Here is a 21,688-nt window from a genome sequence, read left to right as displayed (position 1 = left end):
TATCATGTGCAGAAAAATGGCATTAAACCCCACAACAACAACTAGTAAAAAACAAAAAGAACTTATGGGATGCTCTTTATTTATCCATCCATTAGCACAAGTTTGTTAAAACAGTGACTGTCTTCAAAATCATGTTATTGCTACTCCTGAATGAATGAATGGTCATATCAACCAGAGGTTTTCACTGAATGGATGGTCATATCAACCTGAGGTTTTCACTGAATGAATGGTCATATCAACCAGAGGTTTTCACTGAAATGATGGTCATATCAACCTGAGGTTTTCACTGAATGAATGGTCATATCAACCTGAGATTTTCACTGAATGAATGGTCATATCAACCTGAGATTTTCACTTAATGAATGGTCATATCAACCAGAGGTTTTCACTAAATGAATGGTCATATCAACATGAGGTTTTCACTGAATGAATGGTCACATGAACCTGAGGTTTTCACTGAAAGACATGCTGTCAGGTTTGGGCTAAATGAATATGGTGCTGATCTGACATATTTCATGGTCTCCACAAAGCCATCTTGAAAATCTTATCACTACTTCTATATGGATGGTCATATCAACATCGGATTTTCACTGAAACATTTCTTATGATGTCTAGTTGGTAATAAAAATAGTGCCAATCTGACATACAATATGGCCACTTTGGCAGCGATCTTGAAAATCCTTTTATTGCAGCTCCTCCTGAACAGAAAGTCATATTGATGTTGGGTTTTGCACCAAAAGACTTTGTATAAAATCCAGTTCATTTTAAATGAAAATTTTATGTAGCTGACAGCCAATATGGCCATCATGTAGTGGCCATCTTGAAAATCTTGTTAATGGTACTCATCCTGAATGGAGGGTCATATCAAAGTGAGGTGAAAGACTTGCTATGATGTTTAGTAGGTCCTAAATGAAAACGATGCCAATCAGATGGCTTGTTTGGCCACCACATCAGCCTTCTTGATAATTTTTGTTTTTACTACTAATCCTGAATGGATTGTTGTGTCAACATGAGGATTTCACTAACTGTCGGCTTATTATTTTTATTTGGTTCTAAATGAAAAGGTGATGATCTGATGTCCAATATGGCTGCCAGTGCAGCCATCTTCAGTATCTTGTTATTGCTGCTACTAATGAAAAGTAATATTGCCATGGGGTTTTCACCAGTAGACTTATTGCCATGGGGTTTTCACCAGTAGACTTAATGCCACGGGGTTTTCACCATTAGACTTATTGCCATGGGGTTTTCACCAGTAGACTGCCATAGGGTTTTCACCAGTAGACTTATTGCCATGGGGTTTTCACCAGTAGACTTATTATGTTTGTCCTAAATGAAAACAGTGCTACTTGTGCATCCAATATGGCCATCACAGCAAACCATATGAAAAATTGTTTCACTGCCTCTCCTGATTGTATGGTCATATCAACATGGGGTTTTAACTGAAATACTTGTTATAAAGTATAATTGGGTGCAGATGAAATGGTGCTAATCTGATGTACAAAATGGGGAAAAGTGGCCATTTTAAAACTCTTGTTATTGGTCCTTCTCTTAGATGTCTGTTGATATTGATATTGTGCTTCCACTGAAAGATGTATTACAATGTCTAATTGGACCTAAATGGAAATGGAGCCATTCTAACGTGGCAACCATGCAAGTCATCTTGAACAATATGTTTATCATTATTCTACCAAACTTGAAAGTCATATATATTAACATGGAATTTCTACTTAGAAGACTTCTTATGATATCTTGTTGGTCCTAAATGAAAATAATAACAGTTGGACATTAAGTATGTCCACCACAGTAGCTAGTTTAAAAATCTTGTAATTGCTAAACAATGCCAGAGATGATTTCAAGAGTCAGCTGTTAATATAAAGTAATAATCTTACCCTAAATTCCTATTAATTCTTTTTGTCTAGTAGGGCATCAATCCCTTTGATAGACTCTTGTCATTACTTAAAGCATGACCTCATGATTTCTGTATAAAAACAACAACAGTAAAAGTATTCAGTATATGCATATTGCAAGAACTATATTTCCACAGAGGTAGAGGACCACTGAAGAGTACAATGGATGTGATTGCAGCTGCCAAGAGAATCTCAGAGGCAGGAACTCAGCTGGATAGTCTCGCAATGAAGATCGCAGACCAGGTATTTTTTTGTACAGTCAACTTTAAAGTAGATACTGAAATTATTTAAACTACCAGTGTGGCATTGTTAAAAATAAGCAAAAGATGTACTGTACCACCACACACCTAACCCATTCAGGAAATCTAACTGTTAAGAGCAACTTGCATTTCACACTGCAGATGTCACATAGTTATAAAAAGTTTTAAAATTTGACTTCATGCAAACTTACTAGCAAAACATATGTTAATATTACTTAGATAGGAAATTGTTTCATCCCATATTACCAGTGACACTACTTTCTTCCATCTACAAGATTATGTGCCTTCCACATTTGTATGTTTCAGAACTTTTTTTGTTCATCATTACTGTTACGTTCATGTAAAAAATCTTTGATTTAATAAATTGGTAAACATTTTGCATTGTTCCTTTGGAAGAAATTATTGAAAATGTGTTGGTTTATTTACATAATTTGAAAATTATGATTTTACTGGAAAGATTTATCTTCATTTTACATATTTAAGATCAAGCTTTACAGAAATATAATATTTATAATGGTAATGTCAAGTATTGAAAATATTCTATATTTTTATTTTATCAGTTGTATAAACCCACCCACCCCCTTGAATTCTTATACATGCCAGTTTAATCTCTTTTTCCAGTGGTTATACAAGATTACTGTATTTATCTGGAATGTGCCTTCAGCTAAAAAGTAGTGAATGGAACTTTACTTCTGTGACATTCAAACAGCAGAGTCTTGACAGGCACCATATTTGCATTTATGCAAATAAATTTATGAAAGATGGATAAAGAATTGTTTTAATGCATACAAATTACATAAAACATTTCCATTTTAAGCATCGAATCGAATGTTGTCATTGAATTTTTCCTGCCTTAAGGGTCAGCACAATATTTTGTAGTTTCTTTTTGTTGATGGATTATAATAATACATTCTATGAAAAGATGTTCTAAGCATATTTGCAATCATAGTACTCAATGTTGGTTAGAACAGTCATCATAAAATGTGGCTATTTTAAACAAGTTGGTCTTTGTCATTAAGCCATTTGATGATTTCACTCTGGTATGAAAAATGTCTCCTGTGAATTTTTTTATATCCAAGCCATGGAATCCAAGCCATCAAAATCTATAACTCAGTTTTATACTAACTTTACAGGAGTACTTTACAGGAGTTCTTCAGATGTTTAAACTGCAAATGTTTTTAATTTAAAGCCTGCATGATCAAGCTTTTGCTTATAACATTATCTGGAAATGTTTTCCCGGAAATGAAAATAATTTGATGGTGATAGGCACAATTTGCCAATTAAACACTTCAACCAATCAACACAGATTCTTTTGGGAAGAAAGGCAGAAAAGGCAACAGTTACATGTATTCATCGTCTTGTCGATTTAAGAACTGCTTATGGCGGGAGAGATGATTGTCGCTGCCACATGAAATGTAAAACGTTTATTCAAGTTGAGAGCTTGAGCAAGTCATTGACCTCCAATAGGCTTGGAACTGCAGTTTCTGAATTGTAGTCTTTTATGGTCCATGTGTACTTGACAAACTCTTTGCTTGACAAACTCTTTGCTTGAATATAATGATGCCTTCACAGCATCAGATGCACTTGTGATCTATTCAAATACATGTTTTCTTGATCAATTCTAGTTGTACATGGTATCTTATTACACCTAGCGAAAATTGGTGGAAAACTATTGACTGCCTTACTAAGAAAGCCTTGTTAGGGTTGGCAGGACTGGGTAAAGAAGAAGCCTATTAGTTTCTGGACCAAAGGTCGAGGTTACTGTGACTGAAAGAAGAAAAGGGTTCCTATTTATGACATTGGTTCTGCATCACATTTCTGGGTCAAAAACATTGTGAATGGCTTGCGTTGAGAGTAAGGAAGAAGCCTACTGATTTGGGGCTTTAAAGGTCAAAGGTTATTGTGATTGAAAGATGAATTTTCTTCTGCAAAATAGCGTAAGTTTAACATTACAGAACTGGATCAAACTTTGTGAATGGCTAGCCTTTGTGGTAAGAAAAAAGTATATTAATTGTTTAATAAAAAGGTCAAAGGTGAACGTATTTGACTGAAAGCAGAGAAATAGTTTCTACACTTAAAGAAGAAAGCTGTTTCCCACACAAAAACATTGATTCTATATCACAGACCTGGGCCATTCTTTGTAGATGGCTTGTACTTGAGATAGCAAGGAGTCCTTTAAAAAATGTGGGGTCCAGTGGTCAAGGTCACTCGCAGAAAGAAAATGGCTTCTGCACAAAAATTCCAGTTTATGACCATGTACCTTGACCAAAGTTTGTGGATGATAGGAAAGAGCACAGTGTACTAATCTTGTGGCTTTCAGTTTTTATTATTGAGAAAGATGTCAAGAAAGCTTTGGGTCCAAGGTCAAGGCTACTGTAACCAAAAGAAGAAAAATAGTTTTTGCTAACAACTTCAGATTTTATGGATATTTGTATAAGTATCAAAAGTCATGGTCATTGTGGCATAAAGAGAAATGGGTTTTGCTAAATAACTTTTATTCTATGGAAAGTTCTTTGACCAAACTCTGCAGAGGGCATGCACTTAAGGTAATAAACAAACCTATACATTCTGGGGTCTAAAGGTTTAAGGTCACAGTTAAGAAAACTCGTTCTGCCAAGCAAGTTTCATTCAAGACCACATACTTTTACCAAACTTCCAGGTCAACCATGCCCTACATGTGTCGCCATAAAGACCAATTAAACACAGGATGGGCATGCAGTTGGCTGTTAATTACCTCCCACGGTATTCAGTTCTAGAATAGACTTAAGTATACCTTATATGAAGTGATGGTCAGTATCAATGCAGCCCATATTGCACACTGCCCATTTACAGTTAAGTATATCTTACTAGTCATTCCTGTATTTGTTTTTCATTTCTTGGTATTGTATAAGGAAGTATTTGATAAATTGATGCGATTTTAATAAACTACCATATGTACCTGCTTATAAGTCTAGTTGAACTGCAAAGGTCCTGATCTACTGTAGCATAATGCACCTGCAGATCAGGGTCTTTGTTGTTTGTTTTACTGATTATTCCTAACAGCCTGCACAGACTCAGATCTGCCAGTGCATTATGTGATAGCACATCTGGGTCGGCATAGTTTGCAGTTGGAACTGAATTATCACCAAGTTAAGAAGTTTTTACTTTTTTGTAGATATATTTTGGAATATACTGAGTGATTCTCCTCAACTTTTTTTGGCAGTAATAATCATGATGCCATTTACTGAAATTGAATGTGTTGTTATAATTTGTTGTTCAGTGTCCTGACTCCGCCTCCAAGAAGGATTTGTTGGCATACCTGCAGCGTATCAAACTGTACACGCACCAACTGAATATCACTAGTAAGGTCAAAGCTGATGTACAGAGTGTCAGTGGAGAACTGATTGTATCTGGGGTGAGTTTGTAATTCTTGACATTTTATCAAGCATCAGTTTTTAGTTCTTAGAACTCTAGTACTATAATTCTTGACATTGTATTTGTGGAAAGTCTGTAGTTCTTGGAATGTTAATTCTGGGGGGGGGGTCTTTTGACATATTGTCTGGCATAAATCTGTAGTTCTTGGAATTGTATTACTTTATGGCAGGTTATTTTGACATATCTGGGTTAAGTCTGTACTTATTGGAACTTTAATACTGTATGTCAGGTTATTTTGACATAATAACTGGGGTAAATCTGTAGTTCTTGGAACTATAATACCATATGATGGGTTATATTGACATTATATCTGGGTTAAATTCTATTGTTCTTGTAGTGTTAGTTCTGTATGGCAGGTTATTTTAACCTTGTCAAATTTTACACTTTTGTAATATTAAGTTTTTATGATGTTCTAATTTCATGTTGCTTTCAGTCATACATTAACTTTATATTATTTAGTAGCAAAAATTTTTACAAAGTAAAAGACTACTGTTAACAAATTCTGTAATTCTATATGCTAATTAAGTTTAAAAATGACTGCAAGAAAATATTGTGAATTAAAAATCCTTTAGAAGCATAAATTTCTTGCATTCAGCAAGGCAACAGAGTTCAAATTGATGTCTGTCACTTCTTACGTGTTGTGTTTGTTTCATTTTTGTCTCACCTGCATAGGTGTAATATTTCTGCCAAGGTGGCTTTAACAATAAAGATTTGTGTTAAAGTTTTTGCAGATCATGTGCAGGAGATACATAATTTCAAGGATGGAGGTGAGACATTCCTTTGTATGGAACGTTTGTTTATTGTCAAAAGGAGTTATACATTAATGTGATTATACTGTATTTACAGCTTGATAGTGCCACATCCTTGATCCAATCTGCCAAGAATTTGATGAATTCTGTAGTTCTGACAGTAAAGGCTTGCTATGTGGCCTCTACTAAGGTTAGTTCATACCACAAGATTTTTGGCTTGTTGAGGTTTCAGTCTCTCCATTGCTGTGGTTGTGTGTCCATTTTCTTTTATCAAATACAGTTTATATGACCAATAATAGTAACAACCTTATTAATGAAATTACAGAGCCATGGTAGCTAAGTTGTCGAGTGTTTGACATGTTATCCAAGGATCACAGGTTCGATAATTGTGCATGCCAGCCTGTGTCAGCTGCCTCTGTATTTACTTGGGAAAGGCACTTTGTTTCCATGATAAAGCCAGTAATGTGTTAAAAGTACCATTAAAACTAACCAAAGCAGACCAAATAAGCTTTCAAAATTTTTTAACAAAATTCTGCAACTGGCTGTCTTTAGATCCTTTTTTTATGTCAGGGGAGGCAATTCAGATTCAGCGAAATGATAGACCTGATATCACTTATTTCCATTGGACAGCGTTCCACTGATGATAGTACTTGAAACAATAGTAGGAAATGCTTTGTGAAGGAAAACACTACAATCACTATTTCCTCAATAAAACTTCTAATATTAATAGAAAGTATTATGTCTAAAGAAGACTGCTCCGATGGCCTAGTGGATAAAGTTTCCACCTTGGATGCGGGAGGTCCTGGGTCTGAGCCCCAGCCAAGTCATAGCATAGACTTTTAAAAATGGTACCAACAGATGTCTTGCTGTGTGCTCAGCATTAAGAGTTTAGTGTTAGAACTGGTCAGCATGGTGTCAGGATAAGGTGACTGGGTGGGACATGATGCTACATGTCTTTGGCATGATGCCCCTGTGCTAGACATCACAATAACCTCCACACTGCAGACTCTTAGTGATATGACTGAATTTGTTTTAAAGCTACATTAAAAATCCAAATCACACACACACACACACAAATTTAGAGAGAAAAAAACGTTCGTAAAAATGACCATAAATTGGCAGTATTTCTGGACATTATGCCATTTGATTTTATTTAGTTTCTTATGACTTCCAGCTCTATGCCATAAGCATTTTCAGTACTTTGGTTTTTATAGTCACTGCTTTTTTATATTTTCTATCACCAACCCTTTTCCTAATGCAAGGGAAAAATGTGATACCTTAAATATTTTATCCTGATTTTGTGCACACGTGTTGTGTGGGAACTTTCTAGGATCATTTCAGAACTCTAGATAAACTGCATATCTATGTATTTTAAGTGCATATATTGACTAATTGCATACCAAAATGTTTGTCAAGCCTGTCTTGGTAAAAACATCACATAACATCGATACATCCATCCATTGATACATCTGTCTACACCCTTGAATAACCTCATGTGTATATCCATCCACTGATCATCTTTCCACACCCATGAGAAACCTCATCTGTGCATCCATTTATTGATGAATCTACACATTCTTGATTAACCTCATCAGTAGATCAAGTCATTGATAAATCTGTACACACTCTTGAATAACCTCATGTGTATATCCATCCACTGATACATCTTTCCACACCCATGAGAAACCTCATCTGTGCATCCATTTATTGATGAATCTACACATTCTTGATTAACCTCATCAGTATATCAAGCCGTTGATAAATCTGTACACACTCTTGATTAATCTCAATGGTTTAGATTAACCTTATCTGTACATCCATAAGTCAATAAATCTATCCACATACAAGATTAACCTCATCTGTACATCCATCCATCCATCAGTACATCTGACCATACATAATTAACCGCATCAGTACATCCATCAATTGATAATCTGTCCACACCATTGATTGGCCTCAGTGTTTTCGATTAATCTTGTATTTATATATATCCGTCCATTGAAATAGCTGTCATCATCCATGATTAATCTTGTTTGTACGTCAATATCTATGGCTATGACTTTGATTAATCTCGGTGTAGAAGTTGGAATAATCTCATCTGTACATCCATCCATTGACACATCTGTCCACACCCATGATTAACTTCGTTGTTAAAGTTTTAGATCAATCTCATTGTTTAAAAGTTTTTTTACGTCACTAATTTAACAGTGGGATTAACAAAGAAGTGGTTTTTTGTTTAATCATTTCAAAAGGGATCTGCACCTGCCTTAACTGCAGTCCAAATGTTCTGATGGTGCATTCAGTCAGTATAATCTATGCTATTAGGAAATGTTCCAGATGTTCTGTGCACAATGATTATATATGATTATACTGAGATCACTCAATTAAAAGAGCCGATCAAACACACCTTGAATTTCTTTCATTCACCAAGTTTTTTATGCATTGTAAAAACATGATTAATTCTTTCATAATTATGAACCTGTCCAGTATCATAAGATTGTGTTTCGGTTTGAACAAAATGTCCAGTCAAATTTTTAAAACACCATTAGTTCTAAAGTAAAATAACTAGTTTACTTAATTTTTATATGGAGCTTTGTAATTGATAATTTGGTCTGGGCCCTCTATTTAGAGAAAGAAAATGACCCATTGGTCAGGAGTAAATTTCTAAAATGGTGAATTCTGCAGGATTTCTATTTTGTCATACTAAGTGCAGGGGACTGTGCTGTTCCCCAGTATTGTAGTCAGTAACAGCCGTTGCAGTTGTCATTAACAAATTTACACCTTTTTATGTTCAAGTCAAAATCACAGATACTTTTTCAGTGATGATGTACACTTATGCTTAGGTCAGTTTGTATGGCCTTGAAACTTAAGACATACACACGTTAGGGAGTACTACATCACGAAAATTATATACCTAATTTTGGTTCATGTATGCTGTTTCCATTTGGGTCAGATTTTGGAAACCACTGTTGGTACATTCATTAAAGTAAATCTGTGTATATACCTTGATGAATATGAGAGAGTGATAGGTCACATGTTTTAATTGTCAACTTTTCATGTTTAGGTCAGGTCACCAGCTTGTAAAGTCGTGATACCTGATGTGTGCATGCATTCTGAGGAATACTTCATGATATCAAAAGTATATCAATAGAATTGCTACATTATGCATGTTTCCTGAGGAGTACCACACTATATCAAATTACATTACCATGTCTGCTTTTGACACATTGCTACATTATGCATGTTTCCTGAGGAGTACCACACTATTTCAAATTATATTACCATACCTACTTCTGACACATTGCTATATTATGCATGTTTCCTGAGGAGTACCACACTATTTCAAATTACATTACCATGTCTGCTTTTGACACATTGCTATATTATGCATGTTTCCTGAGGAGTACCACACTATTTCAAATTATATTACCATACCTACTTTTGACACATTGCTACATTATGCTTGAGAAAGAGATTAGAACAGTTTTTTCTAAAGAAAAAAATGGGTGCTATGTCATGTGCATGTATATGTTTGATATCTATGTCTATCAGACTTTCTCCCACCCCATAAATTGTATACATTTTTTTCAAAGGGAATGAAAATGCATAAACGTATTGATATAAAGTTTTGTTTGCAAAATAACAAGAAGTAGGTGTATGAGATGTAGATATCTTTTTATGGTTGTGTTATTTCTGTGGAATTTCTTTTTTGGTCTTACAGTATTTTGACATAGAAAGAAGCAAAGGTTATGTAATTTGGAGATCACCAGGTGTAAAGTCATGGTGATTATAACAAAATGTATTTAATATTTGTCCATACAAAATCATCAAATGCTCAAAAAATCTGATAGCCCAATGTGCAGGGTCCTTCTAATTTTAGTTTGGGCCCGTCCTGTAGTCCAAGTGAGATGCCCATTGGGCTTGTCGGGAAAAAAAATAGTTTGCCTGAGGAAATTTTGATCGTGCTGATGAATTGAGTAAATGCACTTTCAGGTTTTTGACATACATGCCATAACATGGGGAAATCTAAATCAGATTACCTCTGTCCTACGTGAAATTGAGATATGATTTTAATCAAATGGAAGCTTTGCTACAAATACGATTTTTTTCTCCCAAACCCCCTGACAAGGTCGTGTTTTGAGAAAACAACTTTTAGTAATCTTTAAAAAAAATATTTTAGAAAACTGTTTTTAAAAAAACTTTCAGTCTATGCCTGTTACATGTAGTATGTACAAACGATAATCTGTAATGATTAGAACTAATATAAAACTATCCCTTGGGAAGTTTAAATAGAAGCAATTAAAGGAAAAGAAGTCGGGTATGCAATCAAAGTTTTGTATTAACTGGCTGACAATAGCTAGTGAGATGTATTGAAGGTTGCAGTGGGTGAATCCATTGTGCTAATTTGCATAGGTAGGATCAAGAAGTGGAACAACCCATTATAGATAAATCAAAGAGATGATAGATGCATGCACAAGAACAAAAGTTATTACATATTATTGCCTTGAATGAGAATGTTTAAGCCGCTATGCATTATATATTTGACAAGTTTGTGAACAGCAGCAATGTTAATTTAAGTCAGATTTTACTGCATATGTAGAATGCAAAGCATGATCATTTCAGTTATAGGATCAGTGTTCAAGTGTAATTGATTTTTATTAGATTTGTATTTGAAAAATTGTACCTATTGCAATGTTGTTTGACAATATTAAAAAGGGGAAATTTTGGGCTTGTGGAAATTGGAGTCCGGCATACCTGTCAACTTTTCAAAAGCCAAGTAGGGAGAATAACGAATAAAATAGTGAGATTGGGACATAAAATGGGGAGGTTTTTACATGACATTTTTTAAGTGCTGGTTTCAATAAGTATTACCGATCTTTCAGGTCCAATAAGTGAAATTCTCAAAGGATGCAGAAACTTGGGGGGTTTGGACAGGTAGTGGTCAGCCATGAAATTGTATGGATGTAGGCCAAAACACGTTTGAAGGTGAAATGGGGGAGACAACTATTGCCCCCACCCCCTTACCCCAATCTGCGAGTGCCCATGAGACGCACCATTTCTCCCTGTGACACGCCTTATTTCCCTCAGGACAAGACCCCATTTTCATATTTTGGTCAGCTGTGGCTAAACTGCATAATACCTAAAGGTTAGACTCAAGTACAAAAGCATAAGGCCAGCGTGACTAATTAACAGTTAATGCTTATCTGTGCATTTATCTTGTGAAAAGGACTGCCCTTCAGGCATACTCCAAAGAAACCATGTGCTACAGTGCGTGTATATAAGCACCAGCAATTGATTGGCAAATAGACATTGCCTTATTTTGTTGTAAATTACAATCAATGCCTAGGACTTCATTTTAACAGTTCAAATCTGCAGTCACAAGTTACCGTACATGTGGCAACTGTTTTTCCCACGTTCTATATCCCACCTTAGATTTAACTCTTAAGGCATGTAACACTGTTTACTAAATAAAAATATATACTCTGAATTAGTTCTTTGGGGGGCACATATACTGCATGGTATATTTTGTTTAATTCCTTCTTTTAATTTACTCATGGTAATTAAAGTCTACATATATCTTAGAGGAATGCCCGGTGTTTACTGGCCGAGTTTCTTTGGCAGAATCGGAGATGTGATTTTGTTTGCAGAGAAAATTACACAGAATTCACAGTGATCATTCAGTGGGTTGAAACTAACTGATGAAATTTTTTTTTACTATAGTACTGTTGTAGGGGTTTAAAAAATCTGAAATTTACATGAATGATGTTTAATCTTAACATTCTATTTACTGAAGAAAAAACTTTGTAGTGTGATATTAATTATTTTGTCACAGCAGTATCCACATGTGATAAAATAGAATATGGCATCTGTGGATTGCATACGATATATCTATTTATGTATGGGGTGGGTTTTTTCTAGAAATACAAATTGACAGACATAATGTAATTATCTGGAGTTCTCTGCAAAAAATCGGGAGATATTATGAGACATGGAAATACTTCCAAAATCATGAAGTTTTTCTCCCGGCTTGAGAGTTGACAGATGTTAACTGTCTGTGCTTGTGGAACTTCAGTCAGGGCTTGTGAGTTTATTCAAGAACCCAGCCCAGGGTCTGTGCTTAAATAAAATTTTCTTTGAGCACTGTTGTCCCTTAAATCACCAGGTGTAAAGTCATTGCAATTATAACAAAAAGCTGAATAGTCTTGGTCCATATGATACAAAATCGTCAGAGTTAACTTTATAGCTTTTTATATATACATTTATATAGGAGCATGTAGATTTGGGATCTGGAATTTGTTAAGCAAATCAAATGAGTAATTTATTTTAATTTTACTTTTGCTCTCACATTGATTTTTATTTATTTATCTTTTTTATTCTAGTACAAGACACCTGGACAGAAGGTATGTATCAATATTTGTCCATATTCTTTCAGTTTTAGAAATCTTGCTCATTTGGGGCTACTTTTGTTAGATAATGTGTTCTGCATGTAAAAAGATTGGGAAAATTGTATTAGCATTATCTGTATTAATTTTTATTATTAATAAGATGAAGAAAAACTTTTACCAGCATTCATAATTCAGAATTGTACTTGTACACCTGCGATTTCACATACACTCTAGAATGGCTTAGTGTTTGGCATACTGGACTCATGACCGAAGGTACAAGTTTGGATCCCTACCATTGCATCAACCCAGGTTGTTACCATGGTGTGTTCATGGGCAAGGCACTTTACTCCAATTGCTTTGGCACTAAATAACATACTTTTGTCACAGTGCTTTAAAAACACCAAACCAAGCATGCCTTCTGTATATTCTCACAGGGTTATGGAAAATAAATGAGCATTATTATTTTACATATTTGACCTTAATTAAAACTGACAAGGTACCATGTCTTGTTTGAAGAAACAGAATTCTGTTCTTTTCTACTGGATGGAGTAGTTGTAGCTCAACTGAATGAGCATTGGAATCCATGGGTTGTAGGTTAGATAACTCCCCAGACAAGCCAGGGTCAGCTTCTTTCATTTTCCACGAGAAAGGCAATTAGCCCACATTGCCTTACCAGAAGTGTCATAAAAAAAATTAACCAGCAATCCCATTTACTGATATGTCACCCTTACTAACTTGATGTTATGATGTTCAAATGTTTCTGCCACAAGTTTAAGAAGTCCACCAATTTCAGCAACTTCCACCCTCAGCAGATTTGTTTTTTCAAGTTAAGCTGGCACCTACTTTTGTTTCTCAATGAGTTGTAAGTTTTGCTCCAATTTCCAGACTCAGAAAGTTTCACAGAAAACAGGTTACATGTAGGTCAATTGTTTACCAATGATGAATCCTCAGCTTTCAGTCTGTTATGCTTTAACTCATTCATGTTTATTGTCATTACTGGTCTTTATACATTTGTTACCTAAGAAAATGCTCTTGATTGTGCCAGTCTGGAACATAATCCAATGACCAGTTAAATCATTGTTACTTACCACCAGTTGTTTTGAATACTGGTATTGATCAGTGATGGTATGGTGCAAGCTTCAAAATAACTTAACTGCTTCTTTTAATTGTTGAAATCCAAGTCTTAATTTTGTTATGAGTCTGTAACTTCCTTGTGGATAAAGTGCATCCGCCATAGAAATTTAAGCTGGACCAAGACAACATTGTGTGCACTTTGTCTTTATATGTGTTTATATTTAGACAGTTTGTTAGGAGTCATCAGTAGAAAAAAAAACACAGACCTTGATCAGCCAGCTTATGATGTGACAGCAGATCAGGGTCTGTTTTGCTTGCAGTTTGACTTGACTTTTAAGTGAGTGTACATAGACTTTAAATAAAAGGTTGGAGTGAAGAATATATTTGTTTCCTGTCAAATTATGCAGCAGTATAAGCATGATAAAGACTCTTATTAAATTTTTCACAGTGTATTGTTTTCTTGCAACCTTCCTGTCCATTCAAAGATTTTTCTCAGTGTATTGTTGTTTTCTTGCAACCTTCCTGTCCGTTCAAAGTCATGGGATTTACTTTGCCTTTTCTCCAAAACTTCTTTTAAAACAGAAGTTATGAAACTCAACAACAACAAAAAAATTAATGTAAAATGTATGCTAGTCTTGGATAAAAAAGACTATTGACAGCTGGTGCCTGTTAGATTTTGTTTAGATACATTGAGTTTTCTCCCCTACCTTTTAATGCTGTTAATGTTATATCTTTTATAAAAAGTTGACACATCACTTACCAAAAATGTGCAGACATTGATTATAGATGACACTGTCTTATTTTATTTGGAAATATTTTTAGTTGATGTAACTACTTTACAAGGAAAATAGTATGTAAGAGCGCAATCTACGTATAACATCTCACTAAAAGAGAAATAAAGTCACGTTGACAATCCCGCAAGTTTCATTTTAAAAAAATTGCCATCAATTAGTCCTGCACTTAAGATATGCACCCTAATAGTTATGTTGTTTGAGTACGACATCTTCCCATCTTTTTGGAAAAGTGTCATTATCAACTGCCATGTATGCGAGATATTCCTGAAAATTTGGCCTCTGGTTCTCTTGTATAAAGAATGTATTTTTAATAGGAATTTGATCAAACTTGATAACAGATTTATGTCATAAAGAGCTTGGTTGAATATGATTAGGAGTGAAATTGATTTATATTAAAAATGTAGACTTAGCATGTAATTGGCTATGCTTGTCAACACTCTTGCAGCTGCATTTCTGATCCGACTGTGATCAGACATGTTAATTATTCGCATATTATCAAGATTTTGCATGAATCTAATTATGTGCAAGATCTGTGCACGTTATTGAAGTAATCCTTTGTTGGATTGGTAAGCTTTTCACCACTCTTGAGAAGTTCCAATCAGATGTTGCTCCAGTTTAGTAAATATGCTTAGATTATTATTGCTATAGACAGGTTCTATAATAAGTGAGATCTATAAATATTATTGAGGTACCTTGCAACCAATTAACAAAACTTGTTACCTCAATAGACATTGAGACATTTCTCATCCAGTTTCTATAAAACTTTGTCCGTGGGTTTAGATCATCAGGATCTTTGATGACTGTGTATGATAAATTCGTTTATCTTTTGTAAGATCAGATATTCATGGTTTGTGAGATGTTATACGTAGATTGCACTCTTACCAAGCTAGACCTGTAGATTTGATATGAATATTTACATAAGCAGGGGACTCTGGTGTGTCATCATACTATTTCTGTGTTATCTGTGGGGTGGGATAGAGGAAAGGTATGTAATACCTGAATAATGGCAAGACAAATTTACTGGTATAAGAATTAAAGTATAATGAAACACTGCATCGGAGCTGGCTTAAGTTGCACATCTGTGACTATATTTCAGACTCACAGAGAATTGGATTCTGCACAGTGTTTAATGGTGTGTTTATTTACATGTGAAACATACAGTTTCATGAAAGAAATATGTCAGTTAAATCAATGGATAAATATAAACATTTTTTGCTCATTTCAGACTATTGTCTTGTGGAAGATGAAAGCTCCAGAAAAGAAACCTCTGGTCCGACGTGAAGATGCCCGAGATTTTGGAAAGATCCGAAAAGGAGCTGGAAAGAAGAAGATAGAACCAGTCAAGTTACTCAGTGAATTCCAGGAAGTTACTCCAGATAGTTTTTGCTAATCAAAATATATTATTTCTGAGGGACCTCATTTTCTCATATTCATGATGCATGTGGAGAAATTTTGCATGTTTTAGTTTTATCAACATTTAACTAGTCCGGTTCTGAGAAGTTACTTACGTCATGGAACAAATAATAAGAGATTTCATAGAGGAGTCTGAAAATTAAAACCAGAGGAACTTTCCAAACTTATGAATTTGTTTGAATTCAGCTTTAAAGATGTCATGTCAGAAGGTAACAAAAATTTTATGCTGGAAGATGTATGATTTTTATTCCCCCGGATATGAAATAATGGGTGATGTTTCTAATGCGGTGTGTGTGTGTGTGTGTGTGTGTAAATATCTAGTATGGAACTTCAGAATGCTGGGCCATGTAGTACTATTAGTAGGAATTATTGCATAAGAGGGAAACCAGTATGATGTGTCATCTCCAAATGTCTTCTGTTATCAATACTTCAAGAGGATTTTTTTATATACTTGAAATGGAATAAATGTTTGCTGATATTTCACGTCATGTATCAGTAGGAACAATTATTTAGATATTACTCAATGTTCAGTGACACTTTGTATGCCATGCTTATTTTCTTATAAAGAATAACAGATCTGTAATGTATTAATAATCACATGTTACAAAACTCTTGTGGTACTTGTAAATCATTTAAAACTGCATTGATATTTTGTGCTGATGAGTGATTTCAGCTTTTAAGTATTTTTTACAAATTTGGAAAATTATTGTTGCTTGTACTTTAAAAATATTGCTTGTAAATCTGAAATACATGATATGGGAAGTTATTACAGTAATTATGGTTGTCAAGCTGTAATACATGATATGGTGAATTATTACAGTAATTATGGTTGTTAAGTAGTAATGCATGATATGGGGAGTTGTGACAGTAATTATGGTTGTAAAGCTGAAATGCATTATATGGGTAGTTATTACAGTAATTATTGTTGTAAAGCTGTAATACATGATGTGGCAAGTTATTACAGTAATTATGGTTGTCCAGTTGTAATACATAATATGGTGAATTACTACAGTAATTATGATTGTTAAGTAGTGCATGATATGGGGAATTGTCACAATTACGATGGTTGTAAAGCTGTAATACATGATATGGGTAGTTATTACAGTAATTATGATTGTGAAGCTGTAATACATTATATGGAGAGTTATTACAATAATTATCATTGTATAGCTGAAATACATGATGTGAGTTATTACAATAATTATGGTTCTTATTTAAAAACATTACCCAATCATAATACCTTGGGAGAACTACTACTAGGGTGTAAATCCAGCCCTCCAAGATACTATTTTAGTTATAAGTGGTCTGCCGACCTATGTAGCGGTAGGGCAGAGTGATCTCCCCTTAGATATAAGACTTGGTGGCAAAGCCTAAGAATATATTACTTATTACTTTCGCTCATGCCAAGGAGCACTCTTGTCATGAAAGACCTTGCAAAAGCCAGAATCTGCTTGGACGATATACCATTACAAGTTGGAGGAGTTTTTCACTTCTGAGGAAAGTATACTCCATCTATATTTGAACACTTTTGTTTTCGCCACACATTTAGGTACTTGCACAGGGAGCCTATGTGACTTAACTTTAAGTTTGAGCTGTAATTATTTCATGTCCGTGCAAGTCTCTAGCACTTATAAAAAGTCCTAATGTATGTGTAATGCCATTATGAACAGATACACATTGGTACTTTAATAGAACAGATCCTTTATGTCAAGGGAGATCACACCTGTTTCTACTTCCTATAAAAGGATAGGAGGATATATCAAAACAGATTAAGTGGGTTATTCACTCGACATATAGAGAAATAAGCCCAGCTCACCCTTCCTGGTCAATTGACAGGCCACCCTTCCAGGTCAATTGACACCGTCTTAAGACACAGCTGCACGACTTCCACTGGATTTGAGTTGAGAATTTTTTTCCCTTTATGAAAGTGTGCTCTGACAGATGGAGTCCCCTCCAGTCAGTTTACCCAGAAACTGACTCATATACATTAGGGGACCAGGGATGATATCTCCAGGGTAAGGGAATGTACCTCCCTCCAGCTCTTACCTATTCTGCTAAGGTATTTTGATTGGGTAAAGTATTTAAAAAAGAAACCTAATTTTCCTAGTAAAATGTTTCTGTGAGAATACTTACCCAATCATAATACACATACACCCTCCCAGCCACCCTGCAGTTACATCCATAGAGAGTGTGCCTTCTGCTCCAGTAGTAACTGATAAATTCTTAAGCTTTGCTGCCAAGTCATGTACCTAAGGGGAGATCACTCTGACCAAATGCCAAATAGGTCGGCAGACAACTTATAGCTACCTTTAGCTCAAAGTAGGATCTGGGAAGGCTGGATTTGTGAGGTAATAGTAGTTAAGGTGTAATGATTGGATAAATATTCTCAAAGAAACATTTTACTTGGTAAAATGGTTTGTCAAGCTGTAATACATTATATGGCAAGTTATTACAATAATTATGGTTGTCAAGCTGTAATGCATGATATAGGGAGTTATCAGGAACATATGCATCAGTATTAAGTACTACACTCTTCATTATTGTAAATATGTATCTTAAGAATGTGTTGGTATTGAGGGACTTAACCTTTCCATCTCTTGTTTATAGTTGTAAAAACTATTTTGCAATTTCAGTTTATAAAAATGTATGTAACTGTTTTTTAAAAAGACAAATGACAACAGGTAAACCTTAGAAGATTTAGAAAGCTGGATAATGGCCAAGTTCTATCAATAGATTCTCATCTGTTTGATATAACAGACAGACGATTTTTCAAAGAGATCATATAAAATATAGAGATAATTCAACAGTTTAAATTGTCATTTCTGATAGAAGGAAAACATTTTGACAGCTGTCACAACATTATAGGAAACAAATTGATAACTTTGCAGCATAATTTCCATTCAAGGATACAAAAAGATATATAAACAACAAAATTCCAATTTCATTTTCAATGTCATAACCAAAATTATTAATGTTTAGTAAAGTCGTTTATTTTTATTAAAATTGGTACGCAAACCATCATAGTTTACAAAACATTTGCAAACTTTCATGTTCAGTATTGGCTAAAAAATATGAAAATCAACATTAATTACCAATAGATAACATGATTGGCAAAGGTGCAAATTTAGTTTTAATTTCAAAGAATTATCCAGATGTCATTATTTTGAAATTTCATGAATATGGATGATTTGATTGACTTATTTCTACTTATTCTACTATGTTTTGTTAAAATTTGTATCCACTCTTTACAGATTAAAATTTTTTTAATTTAAATTAATTACATCATTTCTTCAATATGATATTTTTGAAATTCCATGGATATATCATATCGGTGATCAAACTGGTCATGACATATTTACACTGATGTGTATGAATTTGTTTCATTATTTGATTATAGAAAGAGTGCAGTAGTTAAGGGTTTGTTGTTGGAGATATTTATTGCTTTTTTTTCTAGAACAGATCTGACATCACTGTATATAATGTGTATTGGAAGTAGATTTAACTTAGATATTTTGTAGATGGGCTAAACATGGGTGTCTTGACATTATCAATCACAGTTAGAATGTCATGAACAAACATTACAACTGGCATTGGAATGGTGACATATCAGTTTTCTGTATTGATCAGTTCTATGTTGATTTATATTAATGCATCAGTAGCTTTGATACAGATATTACAGGCTTACCATAAGTTGTACCCTCATTTGTCTAAATGCATATTCATAACATTGTGGACAGGTGAGATGCCTCATTCTACAAAACATTTGTCTAGTGTAAGTGCATATTTGTCAATTTATTAAATGTCATATCTGTCAGAAACTGAATCGACTTCAAAATATTTTCATTATTACCCATATTGATAAGCCTTTTGCTCTTTTGTGTTGGAAATTGACAGCAAGTGTTAATGCAAGTAGACATTTCATATTTGATGTGCAGCAGCACATTGTTGAAGGAATCATTTCATTTCTTCTTAACAAAGATTGTATACTTTTCCTTTTTTTAATTTTTCTATACCTGCAATATTTAGCAGTTGAAAAAAATGAAAACAAAAACCCTAATCACTACATAAGAAGAATTGGTAATGGTTTTATTGGTACAAAATTGTATACCATAATTCATATACAGTAACAGACATTTTGCATTTTGTGCTGATTCTCTTTCATTTACAACAAACACAGCACTTAAGAATTGTGCCTCAAGTACTTTTTGATTATTACAAGCTCATGTGAGATCTACAGGCAAAATATTCTATTCTTTATCATTGAAAGGTTGTGAGTTTTTTTAATTATACCTTTCTTTTCCTTTATTTTTGAGAAAAATGTTTTTGTGAAAATAAGCAAATTAGTGTCTCAGGTCTTCCAACAGACTTATAGTTAATGAATCAGACCAAATATTGTAAAGTTTGTTTTGTAATACAGTTAGAATCAGTGAGCAACTGATATAAAATTTTGTAAGAGAGATAGCTTTCAATATTTGATCTGTATTACATATTTCATAATTTTTTTGTGCTTGTCAAGACCTGTTTTGTGTATTGTACTCAGATGCTTTTCAGTATGTGTATACATGGTGTGATGTTGGTTGTGAATTTAAATTAATTATATTTGTCCTTTTTTCATTATAACAAATCATATACATTACAGTTAGTGTTGCATGTTGGTGTCTTTTTCTTTGAAAAGGATTATTCATTGATTTACACATAACTAAAATTTTTAGAAAAATAAATTTTTGTCAAAAAAGATTGGTAACATTGTCATTTTCTTACATTTGAATTTATCCTTGCCTGAAAGGCAGCAAAAATCAGCCTTGCAAATACTGGAATATTTTGTATTCCTAAAATCACCACATAAGATATAAAATCCCTTGAATAAGATTTGCTATCCATCAGTTTAAAAGTCATAAGCAAATCCTCTTGTCTCTCTATGTAAATTTAAAGGCATTAAAGCCTGCTACAGATGGCTTAGCTGTCATTGCAAAACCTTGTGGCTCCATTTTGAGCTGTTTACCAGGTCAAGTTTCCATTTTCATCACAAAAATTACAACCACACTAAAATCTTTGCTTATATTGAAATAGCTGAATGAACAGATCTCATAATCTCCTTCTTCCCAAACCACACAGAAAGCAATTTAAAACCTTAAATTTGACAACCCGTTTATATATCCCATATCTTGCACATTTTTTGTTCTTATTATATGCTCATTTTTTTCTGTTTACATTGTCAGAATTGTTCAGTATTTTACAATATTGCACACCTGCACATTGCACTCATGTGCAGGACACGTGTGGCCAGTAGTGTATTAGGAACTACTTTGTAAACAAATCATGTGCACTCATGTAGCAGACGCTTTACGTTTTGGTTGATTACATTTGTTTCTGAATGAACTAAAGAAGATGTTTCATGGACTGCCACATGCCAGCTGCTTTGCTACATTCTGTGTTAACTTTTTTGATACAGTGTTTTGGATTTTGGTGATAGACGCCAGATTTCATAAAATTGCTGGGTACCTACAAATAACATGCAAGTTACAAGACATAAACAGTCTCCTTTAGCTGGTAATAAGAATGGCAAAAAATATACTTACCGTTTTACATCCTGAATTTCCTTAAAATGTACTTTCTTAGTTCTGCAAATCTGAATTACATGAGCCATGTCGTGGGTTCTCAAGCTTGATTATGCATTTCGAAATTGTACTG

At 34.1% G+C, this 21,688-nt stretch overlaps 1 protein-coding gene across 2 annotated transcripts in view; it reads left to right on the top strand.

Moving 5' to 3' along the window:
• Window positions 1–20,734, top strand: part of LOC149772407 (catenin alpha-2-like) — an 81,604-nt gene extending 60,870 nt beyond the window's left edge. For both annotated transcript variants that reach the window (XM_089947878.1, XM_089947877.1), the window contains 5 exons: window positions 2,045–2,150; window positions 5,427–5,561; window positions 6,428–6,520; window positions 12,711–12,731; window positions 15,810–20,734. In XM_089947878.1, the coding sequence (XP_089804004.1) occupies window positions 2,045–2,150; window positions 5,427–5,561; window positions 6,428–6,520; window positions 12,711–12,731; window positions 15,810–15,974 (520 nt within the window). In that variant the 3' untranslated portion in view covers window positions 15,975–20,734. The remainder of the gene's footprint in view (window positions 1–2,044; window positions 2,151–5,426; window positions 5,562–6,427; window positions 6,521–12,710; window positions 12,732–15,809) is intronic.
• Window positions 20,735–21,688: the final 954 nt, after the last annotated feature.

Source organism: Sinohyriopsis cumingii, unplaced genomic scaffold (assembly GCF_028554795.1).
Source record: "Sinohyriopsis cumingii isolate HCF-2022 unplaced genomic scaffold, ASM2855479v2 utg001510l, whole genome shotgun sequence".
Lineage (NCBI taxonomy): Eukaryota > Metazoa > Mollusca > Bivalvia > Unionida > Unionidae > Sinohyriopsis > Sinohyriopsis cumingii.
Note: the sequence above shows the minus strand (reverse complement) of the source record. Positions and strands in the feature narration are given on the sequence as shown.